This window comes from Saccostrea echinata, unplaced genomic scaffold, assembly GCF_033153115.1.
Source record: "Saccostrea echinata isolate AGI-Se365-2 ecotype Australia unplaced genomic scaffold, CSIRO_AGI_Sech_v1 ptg000086l, whole genome shotgun sequence".
Taxonomy (NCBI): domain Eukaryota; kingdom Metazoa; phylum Mollusca; class Bivalvia; order Ostreida; family Ostreidae; genus Saccostrea; species Saccostrea echinata.
The window spans coordinates 1,804,171-1,826,853 of record NW_026889835.1 but is presented as its reverse complement, the minus strand read 5'-3'; the positions used below and the strand labels follow the sequence as shown (position 1 = coordinate 1,826,853).

General features: G+C 33.2%; 1 protein-coding gene across 2 annotated transcripts; it reads right to left on the bottom strand.

Moving 5' to 3' along the window:
• Nucleotides 1–1,861: 1,861 nt before the first annotated feature.
• On the bottom strand, nucleotides 1,862–22,673 carry LOC133177036 (protein rhomboid-like). 2 transcript variants are annotated; one of them, XM_061312121.1, is made up of 7 exons: nucleotides 22,420–22,673; nucleotides 7,788–8,012; nucleotides 6,361–6,503; nucleotides 3,879–3,991; nucleotides 3,285–3,385; nucleotides 2,955–3,009; nucleotides 1,862–2,116 (listed from the first exon to the last, which is right to left on the bottom strand). In XM_061312121.1, exons 1-7 carry the CDS (start codon nucleotides 22,492–22,494, stop codon nucleotides 1,884–1,886), a joined length of 945 nt encoding a protein of 314 aa, XP_061168105.1. In that variant the 5' UTR covers nucleotides 22,495–22,673; the 3' UTR covers nucleotides 1,862–1,883. The 2 variants fall into 2 exon arrangements, with proteins under 2 accessions (XP_061168105.1, XP_061168106.1); XM_061312122.1 differs by lacking the exon at nucleotides 22,420–22,673 and adding an exon at nucleotides 18,364–18,445.
• Between the last annotated feature and the right edge of the window lie 10 nt (nucleotides 22,674–22,683).

Here is a 22,683-nt window from a genome sequence, read left to right as displayed (position 1 = left end):
GTTCATTAATGCGGGGGGCAAACACAATACATTTGCTTAATTTCATGTAGTCATTATTGTTGAGCATTTTATATTAATCTACTCTGCAAGCAAACATACATGTAAATGTTTTGTGAGTTGTAAAAAGGACGTCAATGGGTGTCGCCTCTAATACAATAAAAAAAAATACATGATTGATTAATAACACAATTGTGACGTCATGCGAAAGTCAATTGTGACGTCACAATAAGCCGCAAGCTTTCAAGAAGCCAAAAAGCGTTTCCACAGCAAACACAATTATCTTGTGTAGTATTTTAATCAGCTTTGTGGGATATGGACAACAGAACAAATTTTAGATCCGCCATAAAACGGTTGATTACTTGTAGCACTTATTGTGAACCCGAACAAGCAGGACAGCAGGAGGACTTCTTTCAGAATAGAGATACCTGCGAGACATTTATCGCCATGGACCCCAGACCTAAGAAAGGGTTCACACATCAACTTAGACAAGTTCAAGACTTCTTTAGACGTGTGTTCCACATCGAGAGGAAAGTGAAGATTTTGAAGAGACCCTCTTCAAAGTTAGAAACTGCCAAACCAGCAATACTGCTGTATGCAACCAATCCATTGGTTAGAAACCCTAACTTTAGACATCTGCACCATGCAATTATGTTTGGAAGGGACGAGCCAGAAATTGAACGCTTTGCTGTTAAATCTCAGCTTCCATCCCATGTGATGCCGAGCAGAGGTAACATATCTTTGAGAAAAACCATCTCTAAAGCACCAATCACGAGTGATTTAAAGATATGTGTTCTCCATGTACCAGAGGAAAATGGCTTCGTAACAGAACTAGATGATGTTGACGAAAATGATGTCATCCATCTTTAGAACTGAGCAGAATCATATTAGAATTTTATCTTTCCGAGACTAGGAAGAAAGAAAATATTTGTTCCTGTTCACTTACATCAGATATAAGATTGGTTAAGTACGATTGTGTATTATGCCAAAATATTAAGCGTTTATAATGAACGTATATGATTTATAATATATCACAGTTTCCTATCAAAGAAAACCATGTATTTCTTAAAAAAAATGAATTAAGACTTTTTAATCATAACAATTGTACTAAACTTGTAAGCCGATAATGTAAGGAAATGTATCATGTAATATACACATTATTAAAAGAAGTCTTAAGTAACGAGTATTTGTATCTGTCTTAGTATTGCATAAGGTAAAGAACCATGACAAGTTTCCTAATGAATTATTCTCATGATCTTTTATCAACGTTGTAATGAAACACGCCACAAATTCTGAGAAATATGTTGTTGTTACCTAATTAATTCGCAGCAAAAATTTTAAATTCAATTGATTTTATAATTGATTCTAAAATATTTTAGCGTATTTTATTCAGGTTAAACTGAAGTACGAAAACATTAATTGACATCAGAGGAAACAAGACATGTCTGTCTCATCAGCGAACAGGAAGATCACATTGTTAGAATGTTTGGTTTACCGATTGATTTACTTGTGTCATATTAATTCATTTCATATTTTGAAGACGAAAGATTAGTTTTCTGATAGAATGTTTCATCTTAAGCACAAAAATACTCACATGACATATAGTGGCTAAAAAATATAAGTGTAGAGAAACTTCAAAGTATCAAAGTTGTCCAACATATTTGCAATGATTAAAAGAATTCATTAATTGAAGCACAAACTGGTTATGGATATATGACAATTTGAACTTAAATTGCTTTGAAGTACCTATCATGAATTGAATCATCGAAGCTAAACGCAATCACCAAGAATTTTCATCTTTATTTTACAATATTAACAAACAACAAAAGAAAAAATATCAAAGATTCAACAATAATTATGGAAACTAAGAGAAACATCACTTGGAATTAGTAATAAAAGATATTCCAGCATACAGCGAAAACTGTCCAACCCATATACACAGCGAAAGCAATCCACCACAAGTATTGTTCGTGTAGCCTCTGGTCAAAGTTCTTGAGCACTAGAAGCCCCACGGTCAGTCCTGCTAAGGACCCCATTAAGTGGGCAGTATAGCTGACCTGGGGGAGTAAATCTTTCTCCAGCAGCCTGTCCCATACTGCAAATCCCACGTCCGCACTGGCTACAACAGGATATAATATTGTCATTTATTAAAGCACTTCATCAGTGTATTTTTTTTTGGCAGTAGATTTATTTGACCTGAGAGGAGTAACTTCTACTTATCTGATTACTTTACGTTTCCATGTTGTATAATGCGTATAGCTAAAAGTTTGGGGGAGTCGACAAATGATATATCTTCATTGACCCCATTTATTATGAGCCTATGAATTTTATTTCTATACTGTCATTTATCTTGTTGATAAAATACTTGCAATTTTTTTTATTGAATTCATTGAATATCTAATCCTAGTTTCGGATAAAATAAACCACTGGATTTCAAGCTGCAAAAGTGATATCGTAATAAAATACTGTAAACCAACTTTTATTCGCGTGCGAGAAATGTTCGCGAGTTTCGCGACCTACTTTAACTAATATTAATCACAGCGAACCATTTATTTTGCTTTGTTTATGTAGAGAATGTTTCCTCATTCGCGAAAATTAATCGTCGCGGATTGATTTCAGACTGACAAATCGCGAATAAAAGATGAAGCGATGAGTCAAATTTGAGTCTAGTAGAATTTAAAACCAATTCATTTTCGCGGTTTTGTATCACCGAAAATCCGATGATGTCTCTTCATTTACATTTAAGAGATAAATGAATTACAATTTTTATCTACAGTGTGTTGATTCTTATAATCAGCTTTAGAAATTATAGTCTCGCTGCTCTTGATGAAGTCTATGCATTGGGGGGAGGGGTGGAACTTGTACATCTATTTTTACAAAAGTCTTTTTTTATACAGAAGAAATCGGACTGGTAGTGGATTTATTTTATAGTGACAATACCACTAAAAAGTCTTTACCTATAATTAAAACAGCACCAAATTTAATGAGCCCGAATTCCATTTCAGAGTAATTCTACAATATACCAAAATAATAAAGATGTATAAAAAATTGTAACAATCTAAATCTGAATTCAACACTTTAAAATATGAACATTTTATGACAAAACAACGTCTTTGTACGTTATTATCTTTGAACATGTAAAAACAAAAAGAAAATGGCATGTTAACGCAAGTTCCTTACGTGATGAAACTAAAACAAATATGATATTTTCTTGCTAATGAGAACAAACTACACATCAATAGAAGATACGTGACAAAGAGAGAAGATCATAATATGTTGTTACAGACCAGCATGATGTTAGCCAGATGAGCAGCAAGTAACGAGTACACTCCCCCTGAGGCCCCCACGAGGTACGCCTTAGTATCAAATACAGAGGTACCCAGGGACCCTGAAACACAATACACAAAACGGATGTGAGGGAAACCACGGGTTATCAGGTACATTAATCTACAATGCATTTAAGAAAATCTTGAATCGTATTCTGCCATGCATAAAGTTTTACTCGATTCACTGTTCGACAATTTGAATGCCAAGGAGTGGAAGCAGTATTAGTTTATCTTTCTGAAGACGTTCAAATTTTCTCATAAAATATCATCATTTTGATTGTGAATTTGTCAAATTATGGTTGCACACGCAAACATTGATTTTTTATTACATTACTGCTAATTTGTTATCGACAACCTTATAACATTCCTGACAAATATCTGCAGTGATATTTCTACACCGTCTCCTAGCACTAAAAATCAAGCAAAATTCTAGGAGAACTTGCAAGAATTATAATATCTCAATTTTTTCATATGCCAATTTCGTTATGTATACAAGGCAATTTGAATTTTGACAAGAAAATTACTTAGTAAATTTTATTTAATTACTTATGATACCTGCTAACACTCCTGTAATGTACACTATCATTACTCTTCCTGACCCGTGCACCATCTCCAGGGGAAGACCTACCAGGATCTGTACCAGCATGTTAAAGAATAAGTGAACCCATCTTCAATAAGAAAAAAAGATTAAATTTTAAATGAGAATAATTTGTTTCTTATGTTTTCTTATCAGTTCCTCACTTGTTTATTTCATGCATTATATTTAAAAAATGTTTCTTCTTTATTTCATGCACTACTCGTATATCTAAAAATGTTCCTTAATTGTTGCCAATTTTTCTCTCCAATGATAGTTTTATGTGTCAGGAAAAATGTATAACTCTATTTTGTCAGGGAAATATTGTAGGACATTCTGAGTAAATTGCAAATTCAATAAAATAAATCAATATTCCTTTCTTGAAATCATTGAGTTTGTTTTGTTTTTCTTCGAAATATTCACAAATCAAAGTGCATAAAAATTTTCATTTATCAAGAATTCATATTAAAAAATTAAAATAAGGCCCCATGACATTTGCCACAATACCTTAGAACAATTGTATAAAAAAAAAAAAATAAAAATAAAAATGAGTGCTATAAGAATATTGTCTTTAAGTTTATGACAATGTCATTATTACATGTATATACTGCATAAAAATAAATAGGCAATTATGAGAATAAAGATTAGAAAATATATTGTTTACCTATTCTTAGACTTGTACCTATACTTAGAAGACTTGTTAAGGACCCTCTATACACTAATGAAAAATGTTAACTGGACAGTTAGACAATTATATTTTGTAAAGGTGCTGATATTGAGTTTATTCATTTCAATTTCAAGATAGGGTACCAGCCATTTACCTTCAAGAAAAATGTTCAAAGACAATTAAGTACTGATGAACATAGCTTTTGCTTACTTAGTGTAGAGAGAGCTCTTAAGCATATAGTACGAACTATATTTTTTTATGCTACAGAAATCTTTGTAACATACAAAGAGTACATATATCTCTATAATCTAACAATAATTTTTTTTAATATATATTTGTACATTAATCACTGCTTGTATACTTATATTAAAATAGGAAGTAAGAAGTGATGTAGAGCGAATATAGATACATGTATATGGATTCACATAAATTATATAATCAAAAATATCATGATGCCTCACTCGCGATCAATAACGGTCTTTCTATGATATTACATTAGATCAAATGATAAGAACTTTCAATTATTGGTTGATTTAATTAGAATTGCACAGCTTTGCACTAATGTGAACATACCTACAAATAATTCAAAAGGAAACCTGCATTTAATATGTACTGAAAGATAAAAATCGAATTCTGATACTCTGTATCTTCTACTGAACCACTCAGCTGGATTTGACACCAGTTTTCTTGGTAGAGAGGATTCGATTTTTTTCTTATGAAAGAATTGGTAATAAGGTGGAGATGCGGAATGGGTTTAAAATTCTAAACTGATTTGCAAACAGTACTTATGATTGTTTAGCGATTGTCCAAGGGATAAAGTTGGACTTCTGCTGGGGTTCAAAAGGGTTTGTAAGAATTATAAAATTATCATCACAAAATCAAAAAGCTACAGTCTGTCACGCTGGGTCAATCAACCATCGGTGTCAGATGTTGTTCAAATCAAGGCGATACTAGGTACAATATTTGATATGAGAGAATATCTTCAAGAACAACAAAATAACTAGTATAAGTTGTCAAATTTATATTTAAAAATAAGAATTTTATCAATGACTCAATATTTGGAGTGCATCCTAAGTGAATACGTAATAGGGGCACAGTATTTTCTGAAAAGGTGACCAATATCGACTTTATCTTAAAGTTTGTAACTTAGTTGATTTTTTTATGCCGACGAATGAATATATTTCTCAATATTTACAATTTCATAAAGATGCTAATTTATGTTTATGAACAATTTTTTTTTTCTACACTGCGTACGTATTCATAATTCACTTCCTCTATTTCACTGAAAATATAGATGCAAAGAAATTTTTGTCTACATGTTAATTCAAATTCGTTTAAAAATTATTTGCTAGTTAGTGAACTTAGATAAAGACCTGAGATGTACCAAAATGCTTTCCCAGTGCATGTTTTTTTCTTCCAAAAATGTAACAAGGTTTGCCTTACTTACAACTGTAAATTGATATCAAAATGAGATATGCTGCATATTTTTCCATATTAGTGTATTTTTAATCTATTGTCAGAATCTTATTCGAAGATCACTTTTATGAGACTTTGTATTCAGAACAATTTATAAAGTAGTTACCCTATAGAGAACATCCTTATAAAATATGCAAGACTGATAGAAATGACATTGAATCTTTCAATTAATGTTTCTATCAGTAGAACAGATGGCAGATGTGGTAAAATTTAAATATTGTGAAACAAAACAATTGTTGTAAAACAAAAAAATAATCCACATCTTTTATCAATAATTAAAACCTTTTTCGATTTTTGCCTGGTAGAGTTATAGTTCTTACCCTGCGTGGATGAGGGTGTACATGATAAATCGCCATAACTGAATTCTTTTATCTGGTCGGTAAATTAGAACACTTTCCACTGGTATTGGTCCGTTTGCAGAAATAACCCCTGCGTCCAGACAATGATACGTGAAGAGGCCGATCTATTTTGATATGAAAATATATAATTTAAACGGTTACATGTTCACTTGAAACAAAATCAAATAGGTAAATTCAATATCCGAAATAAAGAACACTGTATGTTGCATGTAATTTCATGCGAACTGATCCGATATTTTTGCTCTATACGCATAGCAGAAATATATTTTGAAGAAATATAGAGTCCAAGGACAAGGTACTTGCTTTTCTATCTACTAAATATGGTGACTCTCATATTGACTGCCAGGCTTGGGGGGAATTACGACAGTACAAACGCTTTAATTTAATCACATTTTAAGACTTTAAGAGATCCACCGTCTATTTTTCAAATACATTTTTATTTAATATTTACGACCTTTTTTGTACATTATTTAAGAAGGTATGAAGACAAATGTGAACTTAACACTTCTTGTAAAAAAGATATTGAACGCTAAAGTTCTCTAGACTTTTAGTATTTTTTTTTAGTTATAGACTATTCATTAATTATTTAATAAATTCATTTCTTGATTTTCCTTAAAGCCATGAAGAGTCTCTGTCGAGTGAGAAATTCTTCATGTGTAGCCTTTTTCTCTTCTGAGTCTTTGATTCGAAATTGAGAGACTTTCTGTACTAAACTAATATAAACGTGCATTAAAAGAATATACAGTTGTATATACATGTACTAGTAATTATTAATATTGCATTAAGTTATTCTTCAATGAGCAAATTTATTATTTCCTCAGTTTGCTGATAAATTTATGTTAGCAACAAACTCAAATATGATTTAACCCTAATGTGTACATTCTATAAAACTCTGTGTTTTACACTACATTTGACTATTAGGCGTTAAATATGAATAGCTGGTTGAGATTTGGTTTATACTTTTCTTCCTACCCTCAAATATTTTAACCATTTCAATATTTGTTAAATATGCCTCGATAATTTAAGATTTACATTCCTTTTCTTGTCATATGACATTGATAGGTAGAGAAAGATAAGTAGAAGGTGCATGCATTAGACAAAATCTTTTATATATTTCCAGAAAAGAGCAAGCTTAATATATGAACCATTTTCACTCCTAAATCAAAATAAAGACTGATAACAGGTTCATTTCCAGAGGAAATATAGTTGTAAACATATATAAGCATGTGCAGAATTCATGTTTACTGATTCTTAAGTCTATAAATTTACATCTTTTATGTGTGGTGGAAAAATGTCAGGCCTTTTGATTTACTAATTTTTGTCTTCATTCGGTACTACTAAATTCGTGATGTTGAACAATATAAGTCCGGATTTGTATGGAAACTTACCTCTGCCAATGTAATAATAGGTATGAACCACGGAGGGGGACAGCAAGTATATCTGTCAGCATAATATTGTCTGTCACTCTCCTTAGTCAAGAAGCCTTTGGCAACGTAACGCACCATCATCTGAAAACATGGGGATTTCCTGCGCCTGCGGAGGAGACGTGGTCTTAGGTAAGTGGTACTACTGTTGTCTGTAGCTTGGGAGGAGCACGGGGACTCGGCATTCATCTGTAGTGTAAAGCAAGGTAGGAATCGACCACTTTTTAAGTGGATACAGATTGAAAAGTAAGTGTAGAGATTGTCATTCAGTGTATAGTCTTATTATAACAAATGCTAAAAAAGGAGTGTTTAAATTCAAGCATATGCTTTATACTTGTTCATCATTTAAAACCATAATAGGTTTATGGTTTTACATTTTTTTTCGCAATTAGCATTTATCACTTGAGGTATTAATAATACACAAAAATGTAGTTTTCGAATGTTTATTGTAAAAGATCAGGCTTAGCTTTCATACGTCGTGAATTGATAAACAGTGATTATGTGATAAAGGTTGCACCTGTTCAATATCCAAACCCACTTTACAAATTTAAACCAGAATTTAAAAAAAATAAATTGACATACATTTCAATTAGTTTAAGACTTAAGGTCAGACGACATGTTCCTCAGTAATTATAATATATAATTTTTCCCAAGAATTTGTCTATATTGACAGGGTACCGGTGTGATAGGTCACTAAATCTAAGAGGGGCCAGCTATTTATTTGCTGGTATATGCTGGCATGCTGGTATTTAAGTTCATGCATAAGCTTGCAAAGAAAAAAAAGTATCCATAAGTTTGCGATAGAAAAGCATTATCGTAAAGTGAAAATAGTTATATGATTCCTGAACCCTCAAAATTAAAATGAATAATGAAATTGAAATTATTAGAAATAATTATTTATTATTCTATTCAACAATCCCAGATTCGTAACTCGAAGGAGATTTCAGTCTGTCTTTACTGCAATTGCCACTCTACAACTTTATTGCAAGCTCTCTCGAGCACTAACAACTACAATAGTATTTTTTAAAGGAATACGCTTGCTCGAATTCATGGTAGAGCATTCTGGGAAAAGACACCATGTCTGTTTCGTGTTATAATCCGAAAATACAAATATCCGAGGTTTTGTCGACTAACTTGTACAATAAAGTATACCAGTGACTTAGGTTCTATTATGCCAAGACCACAGAGCTCAGTTATTTCAACAATTGATATCAAAAGTCTACCTTTTCTTTACTACCTTCTCGGGTCTTTCTAAACAATGTCTTATACAAGCGTTCATGACAACACCCTGTTCACAACAATTGAAATCCTCTTAAGTTTTCTATATAAAGTCTGAAGCTAAACTTTATTGAATGCAACGTACGAACTATAAACCTAAAATATAGCCATATTGTCCAGCAATATACATAACCAAAATATCAGATCCATACACCTTATGGTTCTCAAGATATATATATATAAGGTAGACGGAAAGAGGGACGGACAGACAGACAGACGCTGGGTAAAGTCACAGGGGTCGGTAACATACTATGCTAGATTTTACTTGATCACAATAGTATATACAAGAGATGTTTGTGAAACACTTATCTCCCCCCCCCCCCAATAATTGGAATTTTTCTCAGTCCAGGGGGCATTACTCTGTCAAAAATTGCTCGATCGTACACTAAACAGAACTTGACTTAGATATTTTTATGATAAATCTGTATACCAAATTTCATTTCAGTATGTGCATCCTCTGCGAAGAAAATAAACGGAAACTGCAAATAATTGCAATTTTTATAAGTCCAAGGGGCATAACTCTGTCAAAAATAAAAAATAAAATTAAAAAAAAATGAAAGATATTGTATTAATTGTCAAACTGTTGTTGAAGATGAACATCATTTTTTATTTGTATGTCCACTTTATGAACAACTAAGAAGTGAATTTTGTACACTTTTTAACAATACATGTATATCTTATGAAATTCTTAATCCAGCAGATGTTAAATCAACAAGAAATATTTGTAACTTCATACGTGATGCATTTAATATAAGAAAATCTGTGTGACTATATATTTGTTTACTGTATGTATGACTTGCGCCACATGTGGTTTTTGTCAAATTGAATAAATAAATAAAAAAAAAAATTGCTCGATCGTAATCAAAACAAAACTTGACCTAAATATTCTTATGATAAATCTGTATACCAAATTTCATTTCAGTATGTGCAACCTCTGCGGAGAAAATAAACGGAAACTGTTGGTGGACCGTCAGACCGACCGACAGACAGCAGCAAAGCAATATACCCTCCCTTCTTCGAAGGGGGGGGGGCATAAATATATATACACTGTAATAAACACATAAAATCGAGCATAGTATGTTACCGGCCCCCTTGGATAAAGTGATCCAAAAGTTTCTGCTCTGTGGGCGACAAAAAAAAAATTTGCACATATTTCGAATGTTCCTTTGTTTAAGATTCTTCGCTGAATTTATATATGTATACAAGGCCGGTCTGTCGCCCGCGTGGAGCAGTGGTTAGAGCGTTTGCTCTAGAGTCGCGGAGTAAGGAGTTGATCCTTACGTCGCGGGTTCGAATCCCACTGAGGCACGTGGAGACCGTATAAACCGGGGTCCCGTGTCGCAGCAGGTGCTGGCACGAAAAAGATCCCTCACTGCTCAATGGCCCTCAGTGCCGAGTATAGGTCAAAATTTGCAGCTCTCCACCGGCAAGTGTTGGCGTCTCCATATGAGTGAAGACGTTAAACAACAAACAAACAAACAAGGCCGGTCTTGTATAGCAGGCTTTCCCCTCTAAAATCTTTTCTCCTGGAAAACTGGCTTTAGAGTAGGATTTCCCCCACGGAAAAATGACTCTAGAGTAGGATTTCCCCTAAGGAAATTCCACAACAGATTCAATTTCCCGGGAGGAAATCCTACTCTGTATAATACTAGTAGTTATAGAGTGCGATTTCCCCCAGAGTCAACCCTCCTCCGATAAAATATCTTGGCTGTATGTTTGGTGGAGGGAGCAACATACAAGTGTCCCTTCTTCAAAATGGCTACCAGTTCCATTGAACATACGAAGTATGAAAATTGAAAATTAAATTTCATTTTTCTCAGTAACTACCCAACCAATTCTTTTGACGCAGTAAAATCTTATTCTTTTGATCAGGTCAAACTGATTACTGAAAAAATATAGGTACAATATAATTGGTTGGACAAATCTTAACTGTATTCATGGAAACAAAAATGGAATTTTATTTCAATTGGATTTTTTTCTACAATTGAATTTCAATCTAAATATTCATAACATTGATGTGCAATTGTCTCTTCGAGATTCTGGTGTTTAAATATCCAAAATAGCTCCCGTTGCCATGGAACTAAATATGGGTCATTCATTTCTAAGAAAAAATTAATTTTGCAAAACTTTAAGAGAGTATTTGCTCTCTGTCGAGGGGACATAGCTTTGGCGTGCAAAAGAAGTGTTTCTTGTATTGTTTTGTTTCTGGTTTTGGCTTTTAAAAAAAGTTTCCCTTTGAAGAACTACTCGATTCAAATACCCATAAATTGGAATATGAAACCTTTCAATAACATAAATTTAAGAATTTTCTCACACACTCTTTGTAAAAAGGATCAATCCATAGATGAAATACTGGGCCTGCAGAGGGCAAACAAATTATCAAATCACTAAAGGTGACCTGATATACATTTTAAAATTCGTGAAAAAAAAACAGGTAGCGTTGTGCCAAGAGAGGGTGTTGAAACATCGAGTTTTACGATTTTTTGAGTGACAGTTGCCTATATGACTTTAAATTTTGGGTTGAGACTCGATGAATTGAACTATATATATTTTAAGATTTCATACTAATTTCGACAATTCTTGGGTCGAAAACACTCATCTTTCCATTAAAAAAAAATCAATTGACTTTCATATAAACTTTTAGTCAGAATATTGTCGATGTGACTCAGCATTGATAAAAGAGGGGAAATCCTACTCTGAGAAAGGAAGAGGGGGAAGTCTGGTTCTATAGTGAGATTTTCCTTCGGGGGGATCCTACTTTAGAGTATAGATTCCAGGGGAGGAGGACTATCTATGGGGGAAATCCTACTCTACAACACCGGTTTTATATTAATTATTTGTTTTTAATTGAATTTTACTATAAAATTCTATATCACACGATACACATTGAGAAAGGAAAGACAGCGAAAAGAGGAAAAAGTTGAGGTTTCAAAAGAAATAGCGGTGAGAGGCGGGTTGAAGTTTCTGCCAAGTGCTGACTGACACTGCATACAGGTGATATTGCCAACTGTATTCTCTTTAACAAAACTGTTTAAAAGTTGAATTTTAGTTTTAAAAAGGGTGAGGATCTCGGAAAGGAAGGGGATATTTCCTCAGGACAAGGAAACTTCTTAACAATAGTCAAAAGTCTGCTTTGCGTGGTTGGACTGAAAGGATAGACTCTATTCTACTAACGACAAAGAAAATTCTGATATATGAAGGGGGCACTCTGAGGTAGAAAGGGGCTAAATAAGATAATCCCTCAAAAAGGTCCTGGTCGCCCGCGTGGCGCAGTGGTTAGAGCATTTATTCAAGAGTCTAAGTTGATCCTAACGTCGCGGGTTCGAATCCCACTGCAGGACGAGGAGACCGGTCCTTCGGTGAGACCGTATAAACCGAGTTCCCGTGTCGCAGTAGGTTTAGTTTATTGTTGACCACAGGACTCTTGTGGCTCATAAGTACACAAATATACACAATACAGGCAAATGACAGAGGATTCGAAACGAACTACAATATATAAATATATGGATATAATGAGTTTGTAACAAAGATAGAATCTAACTAACTGAAATTTGAAACATCATTAATGATATTCAACAAATCAGTGTTTCCTTTTGTTTTGTAGCTTTCAATAAACATTGACAAAGTTTCTGAATAGATTTAAAATTATATGCACTAAAAAGTTGAATGAGTTTGAAAAAGGAAGTTTTTTTTTAATAATAATAAGGCTTAATATATTTTTTTTACGTAAATCAGAAAATGCAGGGCATATCAAAACAAAATGAAATTCATCTTCTACTTCTTTCATCTTACAAAATAAACATTTGCCTTCATTTCGGGGAAGGCTTTTATACCTTCCATTTTCAATATTCAAAGAATGTGCAGAAATTCGATATTTACATAACGCAGACTTTTTTTGTACGTCAATCGCTTCACAAGATATCATTTTAAATCAAATGTGCCAATTATTTTTTATTCAAAATACATTTTGACGAACCTTCAAAAGCACTGTAACAAATTTGTATAAAAGCGTCGGTAATACGCTGTTCTACAAGAAAAGAAAATTGTTTAACATTACTTAAAACCAAATTGTGCATCACTCACAACACTGTTTTCCTCACTCCATGACAACAAACGTTTATTCAAGAAAGATGTGAATAGTTTTGATAGATGACTTATAATTATCTGGGTTATTTTTATCACCCTTTTTTGTAAATAATGCCTTGTGATCAAACAGATGGATAACAACCTTTATTTAATATAAATTAAACAACTTTACCAAAAGAGGCGAAAAAAAATGTAGAAAAGCTTTTGAAAAAAATCATTAATGATAGTATCAAAACCTGGCGACCTATCTGCCTTTGAATCAAAAAATAGCACTAACAATTTCATCAACTGTAACCATAATGTCTTTTTTTGTTTTTGTTTTGTTTTGTTTTTTGTTTTTGTTTCATTGTTTAACGTCTCTCTCGAGAATTTTCACTCATATGGAGACGCCACCACTTGTCGGTGGAGAGCTGCAAATTTTGACCTATACTCGGCACTCAGAGCCATTGAGCAGTGAGGGATCTTTTTCGTATCAGCACCTACTGCGACACGGGACCTCGGTTTATACGGTCTCATCCGAAAGACCGGTCTCCACGTCCCACAGTCCCGCGACGTAAGGATTAACTCCTTACTCTGCGACTCTAGAGCGAACGCTCTAACCACTGCACCACGCGGGCGACGGAATCGGAATGTCAAGTTCCTGGAAAGTCGGCGATTCGGGGATTTCAAATAAGACCTCTTCCTGGTCTGCTTTATCACTCGCGTTTTTTTTTTTTTTTTTTTTTTTTTTTTTTTTTTTTTTTTTTTTTTTTTGAAATCTTCATAAAATTCATTTTTCGTTAGAGTTGTATCAACTTTATTTTTCGGACCTTTGAAAACGCGATAAAATCCTTTTGGGTTGGATAAGCGGAGCAACTCCAGTTGATTTCCCTCGTGTCTTTGATATTGTCTTTTAAGGACAGATGATACAAACAAAAATATGGATGCCTGGATTGGTATATATTTTTTGACCTATTTTGGTTGTAAATGATGTGACTAATAAATTTCTAAAATATTAAGAATTTGTAAACTTTCTTTGATGTTCAAAACTCAACCTTTCTGCAACCATCCTTATTAATTTATACAATTTTTTGTCACTTAGATTCCCATTACTGTGAAACTTTGAATGAAAAATTAAAATCTGTGCGGTTAAACTTATTCATTTTACTCATATAAATATTACTTAGTTTGTTATTTTCAGGATTTTTGATAAAAGTTTGTTTGTATCATCTGTCCTTAAGTCGATTTTCCACTGTTTTATATTTCTTTTCAGCAATAACAAGTTTTTCGTGATTCTCTCGTGTTTTAGATACATGTACCTTGAAAGACGTCAAAAATTTGTCCTGTATTCTTTATATAAACCTCAACACTCATCATCAAACCATGGTTTGTCCTTTGTGTTTTTGTTATGTATTGTTTCTTATTAGGGTTATATGTGATTTCTTTTTCGCAGAATTTTTTAAACGTATCCAATATTGCATCTGAAAAGTGTTTAAATCCTCTGGAGATTCGTCGATATTTTCCAAGGAAGATATTATATTACAGTTGTCTACAAGTATTTAAGTTGCATCAGGATCCCATGATATTTTTGTCGGCTTCATAGAAGGAAAGTGCTGAGTATTGTGGTTCTCTTTTTTTTTTTTGTTTACTTTTGTATTTAATGTAAGATAAATAGGAGCGTGATCCGAATACATATTAAAATCGCCAACACAGAATAGCACAATTCGCCTTGCAAGAAAACATCTTCAACTACGACTTAGTGGTCTATTAAACTAGTTCCTCTCGCACTACAAAATGTTACTTTTCCTGTTTTGTCATCAGAAGACCGACCGTTTAGAATTCTTAGCTGCGTGGATTTACACAAAGAAATGAGGACCCGTCCATGAGAATTAGTACTAAGGTCCTCTGTTTTTCGTTTCGTCATCTGGAATATAACTTAGTACACTTAGATATGATTCTGTAAGGTTTATAGATAATATCCGATTCGATAAAATCCACTGCCGTTCCACATCTACTATTCAAGTCTCCCATAACAATAACATTTTCACGAGATGAATATTTAGCAATACTGACTTCTAGAACATCAAATATTTCAATATCATATACTGCCTTCAGGTGGAATGTAAGTAAAGGTCACTTAAAGATCTATTTCGGAATCGAATAATTGCCTATTTAGTTTTAACCAGATGATACTATCATTAAAAATCTCAGAAATAGACAAAAAAGGTTTTCACCAGTGTTTCGATGTACAAAACAACCCACCGCCTTTACGTTTACTTCTCTGTACAGGTGGGAAAATGTCAAAATCACACAATTCACAATCATTACTTTCTAACCATGCTTCACTTAAAAAAAATCAAATCATTTTCTCTTAAAAGATTTTGGAAATTCTCATCCTTTATCTTTTTTATCTAAAGATCTCTGAACGTTTCAGCTACATATCTTTAAATGACGTTGACATGAACCTTCGCTGCTGGCCTAAACTGTGTTTGGCTTCTTTTCCATGTACATAAAGTTTATTCACCACTAGATTTGCTCGTTGGTTATTTTTCTGGCTTCTTTATGTAAAGGATATATTTTTTTTTCTGGTTTCAAGGACCTCCGTAGGGAACTGTTCCCGGACAAAGAAGTTTGAATGGGGTCGAACAATTTCTTTCTCCTTATGAAAACTAAACTTTACTTCAATTTTCCTATGGTTTTTCTTTTCAACAGGTCCTGATCTATGAACCTTTTCAAAGCTGATTGTTTTGGTCAATTGCCTGTCTACCTTCATGTCATTCTCCGTAAATTCATACAAAATTGCTTCTGTGTCCTCGGGTTTTTCATTTGGCTTTTCGGGAATATTGAAAAATACTGAATTGTCTCGCATTGTTTTGGTTTTCAGATCCAGAAGCTCGTCTTTTGTTTTAGCTAAATCACTTCTGATTGCGTTTGTAGTGCCTTCCAAAGCATCAGAGCTTGATTTACACTTAACTACTTCCTCTGCAAGTCCGTGGACAGTTTGTTCCATATGTGAAAACCTCATTTCTGAGTTATTTAACTTTACTAAAAATTTACCAAGACAGTTCAACTTTAACAACTTAGTATGGATATCTACTAAAATGTTCTGAACAGGGGGAGCAGGAAAATGAGGATACCCTGGCGGGACATAGAATTGGGGATGCTGCTGGAGATTTAGACTGGCAATGGCGGCCTTCGTCTGTTATGGATGTGTTTGCCATTTGATTTGGTGACTGTTGTGTTTGATTTGACTCGGGTCCAACATTTAGAACCTCATTTGAATTAGCAATTATTTCACCTGTGGAGCTTAAGGAAATGCTTTGATGTGGGTTACAATTCATTGGAGAGGGTGTATTATTTTGAGCGTACATGTTGTGTTTTCGTATCGAAAACAACTCAGTCAGTTCCTGTAGACTCACTCTGTAGAACTTCTATCCGAGCGCCTACGCTTGCTACTATCACCTTTATTTATATTTAGTCTTTTCGACACTCGTAATTTTAGTAACGTTTGCCATACACTACCCACACGTGTTATCGTTGTTTACTTCAATGTCACGCTTCAATGATTTGATATTACTTGTGTGAGCTTCAGGTGAATATTGTTGGTTTATATACACTTTACGAAAACAAACTCCAAAGCTTCAAATTTTCAAAATTATCAAAAATACTTGTACATACACCTTCTTATTTGCTGTCCACACTTTTTTGTTCCATTCGGTGGCTCTATATGCCACTACCCGAGTAAACTGCCACTGCCCGAGTAAACTTCCTCAGCCCTTCTGAACAAGTCCGCCATTCGCCATTATTCGTTTAACAGGTCTATACATACACCCATCTCTTCTGTCGCTAAATTACTCCCCCCTCCCATTTCCAAAAAACTTTGAATTATTTTGCTTGTCAGGGACTTTTGGACAATATAATAATCTATAGGCATGAGCAGTTGGTAGTGGCAGTATTTTTAATTGTGCATTAGATAAATGAGTTAATTTAGCTAATTTCTGTTGCTTTTAAATCCTGATATATTGGTCAAAATAAATCTCATAACTTTGAAATATGTAGGGAATAAAAAGTGACAAAATCGAAATTACATGTACTCTCAAAGCTTTGAAATAAGTGACAAGATTAAAATACTTGTAACTACAAACTGTATCTTTTAAATTTTAAACATTATATTTTAAAATTGTAAACAATACACAATTTTTTAGAAGTGAAAGAGGATGGGCGAACAAGGCGAGCGAAATGCCTATGAATCTCAATTATTACAAAATTTTCTTTGATATTTTATCTAACCTTAAAGTATACTTTAGAAAAATCACCTCATTTTGCAAAAATCTCACAAAGATTGAAATTAAGTGTCTTTGAAATAACATACCCACACCAAAGAGGACAAAAAAGGATCAATTTTTCCAAATGAGTGGGTCTTTACTCCATTTTTTGGAAAGTTTATCCTCAAAGTATGCGTAAATATATACATTTTTTGGTAAATAAAAACATGGAGCAAAGACCCACTATACCTTAAAAACACACTTTTATGACACAGCATTCGTATATCTCCGAGAAATACATGTACTGGAAGTCCATATAGTCAAGGGTCATTTAACAAACATGATTTAAATGCCACGATTTAAACCAAATTATTTTTTTAATAATCGAATAATTTTTGCCGATAAAATTTTCCACAGAAAAGTTTTGTCATAATTTCGCAAATTTCAATATTAAAAACTTTACTCTAAATACTAAATTCACAAATTCAATATAACTTTTATATATCTGAAGCTACAGGCATTCTGCTCGCCTTCTTCTCCCATCTTCTTTTACGAAAACAAGAACGTGTGTTTTTCTTCATTCATTTATATCATAATATTATATAATAAGGTGAATATTTTCATGAACTTTACAGTGTTTATTACAGTGTTTATCTATATATTTCAGTGTTGATTTACATTTTGAAATAAAACATGTTATTAATAAGTCTTAATTGTATCTTATCATTCTAAGATAAATTCAATTATCTCACTACAAACTGAAATGAATGACTTCAGGTATACACTGGAAATATAATTATTTCTTTTGTCATGATTTTAAAGAAATTTATATACTGTTTACGTTAAAAAACGCGCAAAATACCCCAATGAAAGTTCTAAGAAGCAGAAAATAGACTTAATGTTTTCATCTGGAAGATGTAAATGTGACTTACATGAGCCTTTCATTTCCTAGTTTGGATGCTACTCCGAATGTTTTCGTTTTCATGATATCCTAAAGATCTGAATATTTCTTGTCGCATAGAAATTGGTTTAAATGTAGTTCTGAAAATTTGATGACATATAGCGTCATTATAGTGGCCGCGTCCATATTGGGTAAATTGCTATAAATATTTGATCACTTCATTTTAGCTCAGTAACAAAGGAAGGTATCTACAACCAGGCATCGCAATGAAATATTAATTATTCAAAAATAATTATACGTTTCTTTTGAAAAAGACAGAATTTAAGGCCCAGAAATATAAAAATGAAATTTGAATCAATTACGATATAATAACTTCACTAAAACAATTCCTTTGGGAAAGTTTTGAAACAATAATAAGAATATGTAAAAGAGAAATATTTTAAGTCACATCATCTCATTTTCGCAGCTTATTAATTTCTTTATGTTTATTTACAAAGATATTCACTGAAGCGAAGTAAACGTCGTGTGCCGACTGTTCAGTTCCGGCTAGCAATGCAACAGCTGCCGAAATTCAATATGTAAATTTTCTGTCTGCCTGTTTGACTTTTTAAGTATTTATACCCACTATACAACAGTCAAAAGGCGATTTAACGTAAAAGCTGTCGTTTAAATCACTCCACTACTTTATTGAAATTCTGTCGAAAACTGCTTAAATCATTATATCATTCAAAAAAAAAAATATTTATAACATAAAAGGTCAAATAAGCAATGTTTCCTTTTTATAAAAGAGGCCTATAGGTCATTTATTTACATTTTGACTGAATTCCTCAACAACTCGCTTTCAATACGAAAAGACACGTTAAATAGCGTCTTGAACACGAATTCGAAAGCTACATTAAATCATGCACTGGGTAGCACAAGTCGTGACAATGTTGAAATTAATTAATTACTACGGTAATCATTATTACCCTACAGATAAAAGTCAGCATGTGTGATGAATCCGTTCAGGGGACTCTAAGGTTACTACCTTCAGTAACAAAAGTAGGTACGAGGAATGGAATACAAACGGTAGTTAAAAAAGTACTGTGGGTAACAACGCTCACCCGAACTCTAACAAATCAAGTCAGAAATATATTCCATGTTTTTCACCAATACATGTACACACTGTATGAAGAAAAGCATCGAGACCTCCATATTGATATTCTAAACAAAAGGAAAACGAAAAGAATTTTAATGCTTATAACATGATTTCTAGAAAAAAAACATGCGATAGTAAATCATGCAGAAAAGTTTGAGGCCGGTGCGTTTGCGAGTCCTTGTAAATTAATCGGGGTGATTTTGATACTTTCATAGACTTTATAAGAAAAAAAAATCTATTTCGGCAACGACCTGTCAAAAAGTGATCATACTAACGGTTTATTTTGTCGAATTTTACTGTCACATTTTAATACGAAAAAAAATCAGATGACATGATTATTAAAGAAGTCGCCAGCTACCGTTAAGTATATAAGTAATATGCATGTTTGTTTTATTTTACCAATATTTTAAAATGTATTGCGAGCTTCTATTCTAATCATGGGAAGACTATGGAACGCCTTATGTGGTTATTTCATGAGAAGATGGTGCTTTTTTATGCTATGCTGTGGTTATTTCATGTGAAGATGGTGCTTTATCATGTTATGCTGAGGTTATTTCATGTGAAGATGGTGCTTTATTATGTTATGCTGTGGTTATTTCATGTGAAGACGGTGCTTTATTATGTTATGCTGTGGTTATTTCATGTGAAGACGGTACTTTATTATGTTATGCTGTGGTTATTTCATGTGAACATGGTGCTTTATTATGTTATGCTGTGGTTATTTCATGTGAAGGTGGTGCTTTATTATGTTATGCTGTGGTTATTTCATGTGATGGTGGTTTTCATGTGAGGGTGGTTTTTTATGTGAAGGTGGTTTTTCATGTGAAGGTGGTTTTTCATGTGATGGTGGTTTTTCATGTGAAGGTGGTTTTTCAAGTGTTGGTGTTTTTTTATGTGAAGGTGTTTTTTTATATTTAATGTGATGGTGGTCACTCGGAAATCCTAATATTTTGAAGACTGAGTTTAACACTGAGTTTAACTGCTATTATCTTGAAATTTTGAAAGTGAAACAAATAGTCAATATAATTAAAATTATTTTAATACACCATTGCTAGTTCCTCTTTTTTCCATAGGCACTTGGTTTCAAAATTGTGTATTTTGTGTATTATGATTTTTTTTTGTAGGTGTGTCTGAATACACTCAAAAACATAAAAATAAAGAAATAATTAGCACGTTTAAAAAATGTCATATTAGTCTATATAGTAAGAGTGTAGGTACAACAGTTGCCATCTTCGGAAAATCTAGGGAGGTCAGAAACCGCGCCAAACTTGTTCTTGTAATTCTGGGACGCCTCTACATTTTGCTTGGTTAAAAATCGTCACTTCCATTGCTTTCACTTTCAGTTCTAGGTATCAGGACGTTTTTGTTTACTGCATACTTTATACGGCAAGTTCGAATTGGCAGAGATTGAAAGGCGTTATTCAATCATTTTTAAATGTAGATTTCACCCGAAACCCTGCCCGAAACTGGTAGGAAGAGTGTAGATCTATATTGATTAAAATCAAGTGTGAACCGAGCCGGGCATCACGTAAAATCGAAGATTGCAACTGTCGTATCTTCACTCTTTTTTATATAAAGTAATATGACGTTTTTAAAACTTGCTTAATTTCAGTGATTTTTTTTATTCTTACTTTAGGTTATCGAGTTTATTCAGACATAGCTAGAAAAAAACATAATACACAAAATACACCATCCTGAAACCAAGCACCTATGGAAAAAAGAGGAACTAGCAATGGCGTATTAATATGATTTTAACTATATTGACTATTTGTTTCACTTTCAAAATTTCAAGATAATAGCAGTTAAACTCAGTGTTAAACTCAGTCTTCAAAAATATTAGGAGTTTCGAGTGACCTCCATCACATTAAATATAAAAAAACCACCTTCACATAAAAAACCACCATCACATGAAATCCACCTTCACATGAAAAACCACCTTCACATGAAAAACCACAGCATAACATAATAAAGCACCACATTCACATGAAATAACCACAGCATAACATAATAAAGCACCACCTTCACATATAATAACCACAGCATAACACAATAAAGCACCATGTTCTCATGAAATAATCACATAAGGCAGCTATGGGTTCCATAGAAGACAGTGTGCGTCCTCGTATTGTGATATATTCAGTTGTATAATTATGTAAGTATCACATACACTGTATGTGGTAAGTTATGGACTCTTGCAGGAGCGGATCTAAATGAGGTGCATATATTGTGGTGAAGCTGGGACCGGCCTAACAGTAAAGAATTATCAACTTCATGAACAGGACCAGATATAATTTTTTTTAAAAATTCTGCATAGCTTCAGTTGATTTATTTTATCGATTTTTTTATGTATTGTTCTAATAAACAGTTTAAAGTTTATTACTATGTGTGTACGACTATAAATTGCATCCATGATAGTTTAGTTCACAGAACAACGAGTGAAAGGGTAATCAAACCTTGGCATTTTGAATCAATAGTGAAAAATAATAATTTTTGAAATTAAACATGGCTTGTTTAAACATTTACTACATGTATATGGTGTCATTTGAATGTTACTGGTAAGGAAGACTCACTGATGTCCACATTTGCTGACTTCTATGATAATAATCACCAAATATCTGTTCAGTTTATCTAGTACTGTAATTGAATTTCCTAATTAATCACCTGTCCGCAAAATGAGGTCATTGAAGTGTAAATTTCATTCATGTTTAATTAAACTTTCCTTAAGAAGCCGATTAATTGTCTGTGGTCGATCTATCTCCTGTTTACCTCTGCCTTATGTGATACGACTGCCAGGTAACAGAATACTTCCCACTTTACTGTTAAAGATTTACCGGAAACAGCAGATTTACAAAAAATATTTAGGCATGTTTCGTGATTAATACCAATGTACAAAGTCCAAATATTGGATTAACAATCGAGTGCAAAAGTGTAAATAAAAATTCCACTTACTGTTGCCACTAGTCTTTGGAATGACTCGTTATGGCTGTCGGAGGCTTCACATTGCATCTGTAGGGTTCCGGCCATTCTTAAATTCCTCAAATTGTGAACAACTGGAGGAAGAAACAATTGAAGTCTTCAATTTGGAACTAGGTCGTTGCCATGAAAATGAAAGATATCGTAGTCTTCGCTTCACACCTCAAAGCAATTCCCTCTCTGGTATACTTTTTTTTTTCGTAAACTTCGCTTTAAACCCATTAACATGAGTTTCAATTA

Excerpts from the sequence above, each read along its gene's own strand:
- LOC133177036 (XM_061312121.1), bottom strand. The coding sequence starts at position 22,494 with ATGGCCGGAACCCTACAGATGCAATGTGAAGCCTCCGACAGCCATAAC. Across the intron at positions 3,386-3,878 it reads CATTACAGGAGTGTTAGCAG|GGTCCCTGGGTACCTCTGTA; the intron begins GTATCATAAGTA and ends ATTGTGTTTCAG. Across the intron at positions 3,010-3,284 it reads ATCTGGCTAACATCATGCTG|AATTACTCTGAAATGGAATT; the intron begins GTCTGTAACAAC and ends GGTATATTGTAG.